The sequence below is a fragment of the Cydia amplana genome, chromosome 6 (assembly GCF_948474715.1).
Source record: "Cydia amplana chromosome 6, ilCydAmpl1.1, whole genome shotgun sequence".
NCBI classification, from domain to species: domain Eukaryota; kingdom Metazoa; phylum Arthropoda; class Insecta; order Lepidoptera; family Tortricidae; genus Cydia; species Cydia amplana.
This window is the reverse complement of record NC_086074.1, coordinates 14168160-14174170: the sequence shown is the minus strand read 5'-3', so window position 1 is coordinate 14174170 and position 6011 is coordinate 14168160. Positions and strand designations below refer to the sequence as shown.

At 38.2% G+C, this 6011-nt stretch overlaps 1 protein-coding gene across 1 annotated transcript; it reads left to right on the top strand.

Annotated features, from left to right (window-relative positions):
• Positions 1–3318: 3318 nt before the first annotated feature.
• On the top strand, positions 3319–5758 carry LOC134649261 (uncharacterized). The gene is made up of 3 exons (XM_063503983.1): positions 3319–3785; positions 4188–4337; positions 5385–5758. Exons 1-3 carry the CDS (start codon positions 3510–3512, stop codon positions 5721–5723), a joined length of 765 nt encoding a protein of 254 aa, XP_063360053.1. The 5' UTR covers positions 3319–3509; the 3' UTR covers positions 5724–5758.
• The last annotated feature ends 253 nt before the right edge of the window (positions 5759–6011 follow it).

Genomic DNA, 6011 nt, shown 5'->3' with positions numbered 1-6011 from the left:
ACATATTTTTTTATAATTTATAACTATAATTTATTGATGAATTTTTAAAAACTGCCCCTTCTCGTCATATATTTCCGGTGACGCACGCTCGGGACTTTATTATTAAAAGGCAAGATGAGAAGACGTGTTAATAGAAACCAATACTTGTTATTTAGATATATTACGTAACAAAAGCAGTACAATTTCAACGACTAAATCTATCAATTTTACATTTTGGCTCTAAAATCGTTAACGGAGCCTTAAAACTTTGACCGAAGAATCATCAAAACAATTTTACGAGAGAAATTCAACATGGCTATTATTGGCCTAATTCAATTGTTGTAATGTAACAAGAATATCCGAGTAAGTATCTATTAAATATGAGCATATCCATCCCGACATTCCCGACGTTGCATTATTTCTGTCAGTCGATCTGTCCGTCTGTCCGTCACCGCCCACAAGGGCCGGTGGCACGCCTCCCCGCTCAAAAGTGGGAATGTTTAATTCTTTTTCGATATATTGAATAGTTTAGAAATACAATATATGTAGTATAAATAGTGTGTATAACGTATAACTTGTAATATGTTATACTTAGTACTTACTATGGTTATTCGCACTAGTAAGCAAAGCGTCTTCCAAATTAATCAGAGGGGCTACCGCGAAAACCGAAATTCGTAAATTGCGGGGATCTTTCTCTTTTACTCCAATGCAGGTGTAATTAGAGTGACAAAGAAAAATACCCGCAATTTGCGAATTTCGAATTTACTACGATTCCTACCTTAGGGGTCATCCATTAATTACATCACACGTTTAGGGGAAGGGAGGGGGTCAAGAAAATGTGACATATTGTGATTTGGGGGAGGGGGGAGACACACACTTTGTGACTTTGTATTTTTCACCTCAGCAGCTCGTAAAAACAGTGAGCAAAATGCGATTTTGCTCACTGAGTGAGACAAAATGACATTCAAGTGACCTTTATAGTCAAATGTCATTTCAACATGCGGGGTCTAATACAAGATCGTAATACTGGGGTTCTATTATCTCTGTCCCTTTCACACTGTTAGCAAAAAGAAACAGACAAAAAAAGGTAAAACGACATTCAACGCTATATTGACGGTTTAACCCCCGAAAAACTTCAGACCGCATCGTTCCAAACCACGTACGAGTATGAATTCTTAATAATAAATTAATAAAAATAAAGTTGTAGATTTGATAAAAACTAATAAAATACTATATTTTAGGTATTTTATTGTACAGTTAAAATAATTAACTCAAAAAATATACAGATTATCATGCAAAATTAATTATTTTACTTTTAAGAATTTCTACCATAGTTGACAAATAGTACGTATCCGCAATTCGGACCGTATCATACAATTTTATTTTTACAAAAAAAAGTTTTCGTTTGAAGTGTCAGTTGGTAGTTATTTCCATATTATTTTACTGAAATTTATTATTAAGTTTTGTTTTTGTGTTCGATTGCGGTAATTAAACTTAATTGTTTATATATCTTAAGAAAACATAAGTGCAGTGATGAAGAAGGATTACATTTTTCAAGTTGCCTAATAAGTATGTTCTCACTGATGAGATGAAAAATTTTGTGTACTACACGAGATCAAAGTTATTTACATCTCGTGCGCTTTTGAGTCCCTTACTACGCTCAAGATTCTAAATTAGTATAGAATCTTTCGCTTGCACGGGACTCAAAATAAGCACTCGAAGAAATATCAAACTTTGATCTCTTGTTGTACAAATAACTATTATTCGCTGTACATTTAAATAACAAGTTTTTAAAACGATAATCGTTTTTATTCGTTTAATTTTCTTTCCTAAGCAGTTTTGGGTTATAAAATTACTAATATTTATATCGTCAAAAATATTTTGATAAAATATTAATAATACTTAGGCACTTACTTAATTCGATTTGGCGATTTCGTAGAAAAAATGTGACGTCAAATTTGCCAAATGTGACCAAGTGTGACAAGGAGGGGGCGAGGGGTCAAAAAACCTAGAAATTCGTGTGACGTAATTAATGGATGACCCTTTAGATCTTATCTACCTAAGTACCTAATATTTATGTGCCAAATGCTTGGTATAGGTACCTAACAGTTGCTTTTCGATGAAGTAAACCTACATCCATAGAAAAACCGGCCAAGTGCGAGTTGGACTCGCGCACAAAGGGTTCCGTACCATTCCGTTATATAGATCATTAAACGGCAAAAAAAACACGATTTTATTTTATTCTGTTTTTAGTATTTGTTGTTATAACGGCAACAGAATTATATCATCTGTGAAATTTTCAACTGTCTAGCTATCACGGTTCAAGAGATACAGCCTGGTGACAGACAGACAGACGGACAGTGGAGTCTTAGGGTCCCGTTTTTACGCAGTCGGTCCTGGTTTTCCCGAATCCGTTTGGCTAAACCCAGACAGCCCCCTGTTGTGGGTAAGGAACAATTGAGTCCTGGTTTTCCCGTATTTGCTCGGGGAAACCTGAATTAAAAACTACATACCTACCTACTTGCAAGCATACCTACTAATATTATTAATGTGAAACTAAAGTGTGTCTGTATAATGTTACCTCTTCACGCTTAAACCACTGAACCGATTTATATGATGATGGTGGATGATTGTATGGAGAACCGCTGAACTAATTTAGATGAAATTTGGTAAGTATGGAGATAGTTTGATTTGTAGAAAAGGATATCGTTAGAATATATATTTTTTATCCCCGAAATCATCCCTTAAGGGTGTGAAAAGGGTGGAGGGGATTCTACCTACAATGAATGAGGTCTACATTTCCGTCTACCCAAAGGTTGTCTGGAAGAGATCGCATTTTAGCGATAAGGCCGCCTGTTTTTACCTGGTTCTATTTTCCTTTAAAATTTCTTTGTAATTCATACCTGTTATTATAATAACAGAAGTGAACGCAACAACTAGCCTAAAACTAATTTTGTCCAGGATTTTTTTTTTTGTCTTTTTCACGATGTTCGCCTACTGTAGGTACCCGTCCTTATAAAGTAATCATGGCCTACTAGAATATTATGCAGGAAATGTAAAATATAAATTATGAATAATACCTACTTTTATACAGTGTCACTACCTATACATTCCATATTTTTTTTTACATTTTACAAGATGTAGATAGATATACTTAAGTGGGAAGAAAAACAATATGTACATAGTATAATCGGACCTGACTTTTTTTTAAATAACTTATCTGTTATTAGTGTCACCATGACGTTGTCACAAGTATTTATTATTAGGTAGGTATATAAATCCCACAGTATTGTCAGGACGTTTAGATGAGCCTGTCCTATAATGATAAAAAGATGTGAACGTGTTTTCAACAACATAAAACACAACGAATTCAGAACACGCAATCCGACGGATAAGGTCACTGTTGTTCGTACGGCGTAATAATAATCCTCGCCCCTCGCAGCTGTCTGCGCACGATCCCCCGTCTCTCTCACTCGCGTAACGCGAGAGAGGGAGCGCGGCGTCCGCCCGACCGCGCGCCCGTCGGCCGGATGACGCCGCCAGTCGGTCCCCGCACCATGTCCGGGTCGAACGTACGCGTCATGCTCCGCGAAAGAAACATTCTGCAAGAATTTCTAAAATTATACAAAACATTCCCGTGCCTTTGGGACCAAAAGCACATGCACTATGCAAATAGAGAAGCACGCGACACTGCGTACGAAGAGCTCTTGGAGAAGTATAAGTTGTACCACGAAAATGGCACGGTGGTTGATGTTAAGAAGAAAATTGAACATATGCGGTGTGCATACCGACGCGAGCGTAAAAAGGTACCTATATTCACATTTATGAACCCATTTTATTATGCGTTATTGTCTAGTACTTGAACGTAGTAAAAGATAATTAATTTAGATTAAACTTTCATTAGTGTAACTGTAACGGCCTCTCCAAACGTCACCAATAATCGCATGCGATTTGAATATACATTGCGTCCTTTGGTCGATTTATTGAATTTTTTGTTCCTACTTATAATAGACTACCGCACCGCACCGCGACCTCGGTGCGGTGCGGTAGTCTGTTTTGGCTATAAGCCAGCAATTTATCTAAAATCGCATGCCATTTGTTGCAACGTCTGTGGAAGCCTTTATTAGGTTTCAGTTCACGGCCGCTTGCCTCCAGTCCGCGGCCTGATCGTTGTAAAAGGAAATAATTGATTATTATTCTAATTTCAGGTGCTTATGAGTAGATTTCGTGGCGGCCATTACAAACCGCATCTCTGGTACTACAACCTATTGACATTCCTACACGAGGAGCAAGAGCAAGAAGAAGACGATGAACAACAGGAGTTCAAAAACGAATCCACCTACGATGATAGTTACCAGGTAACTTAATAACTTACCTTTTTATGAATATACCTATCTGATTTTATTGCAATATTCCATGAATCTAGTATTTTAACTGGATCAGGCATGAGGGGTGGGGGGAAATGACCGAACGGGATAGTCTTATGTCTTATGTATTTTTCAGTAGGAGTAGCAGCGAAAGCGCTATTATTGTTTGTCCTTGTCACAGTCTCACTTTTTTTTTATTCCCTACCATGGATTATGGTGGGCAACAAATAAATTAGACCAATCATAGTGTCGCATTGCCTATGTTTTGTCCCTCACGGAGGCACGCGTATACCACTTCTATAGGATCCTACCTTCTATGCAATATTCCTTTACATTTAAAATTTCAACTGTCAAAATCATATTCCGAACGATCGTCACTATTGTAAAGCCCCCTCTCCAGAGGGCCTACCGCGAACCACGTTCGACGTGTTGCCTCTCTGTCGCACTTGTAAATTCATACGTAAGTGTGACAGGGAGGCAACACGTCGAACGTGGTTCGCGGTAGGCCCTCAGACTATGTGCGTTAATCGCGGGCGAAGCCGCGAACGCGAGTGTGGAGTCGATTCGCTGTCTGTGAAAATCGACTCCACATCGCGCCGCGACCCGCGATTAAGAATGGAAATTCACTGTTTTACAAAAACCCTAAAGTTAAAAGTTTGTTTGTTTAACTGTCTGTCTGACTTTACATAAGTCTGGTAAACCAATGAAAGTGTAAGTAGAGACAGGCGCGAAATATTAAATAAGTAGGTACCCGGACCGATCTGTAGCTTTCAATTTGCCGCCATTTTCTGCGGATAGGTACTTTATTTGCCAAATTATAAGAATCAGCTTATCTCTGTTACTTTTATCGTATGAAATATTACAGCCACCATCTGACATATAGTATTCAGGCATTCCTTATTGTTGGTTTCATTGCATTTTAGCAATACTAGCATTAGCTTATAACTTCTAATCTGCTGTTATCTCAAACTACATTTATTTGTACGTCAAAAAATGTTAATAGATCAGCTAAAATATTAATCAACTTTTCAATTTTAGGATATACAACTTACTGTAGACTCGGATGAAGAGGAAACTAAACCAAAACGACCGAAAATAATGCACAACTCTTCCAACAACATGTATGTAGAACAACTTCAGAACGAAGAAGAATACCTGGAACCAGAAATACTGGAACAGGAACAGGAACACACGGGACTACCACAATCTTACATCATCAACAACGAGGCAGAGGCATTCGGACGAACCGTTGGATTCCAACTCAAGGAGCTATCACATATGCAGAGAATTTTAGCGGAGAAACTAATTTCGGACGTCATATATCAAGCTAGATTGGACAAATTAACTGTTGATACTACAATAGCCTCTGATAATTAATTGAATTGTTTTATTAAGTAATTTTAATATTAAATAAAAAACAAATTAACAAAACTGTTTACCTTTTTTGCAATGTTGCCATATCGAAATAAGAAGCGATCGGACTTGGCAGCGCAGCGCCATACGACACCGTCCTACTCGGTCTGGCGCTCAAGGGTGGTCCATTCCGGCCGAGAGGGCCCGACGCGGCCCACGTGTCATCAATGCGGCAACAGCCGAGCCCGTAGCCCCATCGGCATGGTCGCAACCTGCCACAATGTGCGCAGCTTACTAGGAGCACAGAATATC

Bases quoted from the DNA above. Each gene is read 5' to 3' on its own strand.
- LOC134649261 (XM_063503983.1), top strand. From the start codon at position 3,510: ATGACGCCGCCAGTCGGTCCCCGCACCATGTCCGGGTCGAACGTACGC. The intron at 3,786-4,187 runs GTACCTATATTC...TTCTAATTTCAG, and splicing joins ACCGACGCGAGCGTAAAAAG to GTGCTTATGAGTAGATTTCG. The intron at 4,338-5,384 runs GTAACTTAATAA...TTTCAATTTTAG, and splicing joins CCTACGATGATAGTTACCAG to GATATACAACTTACTGTAGA.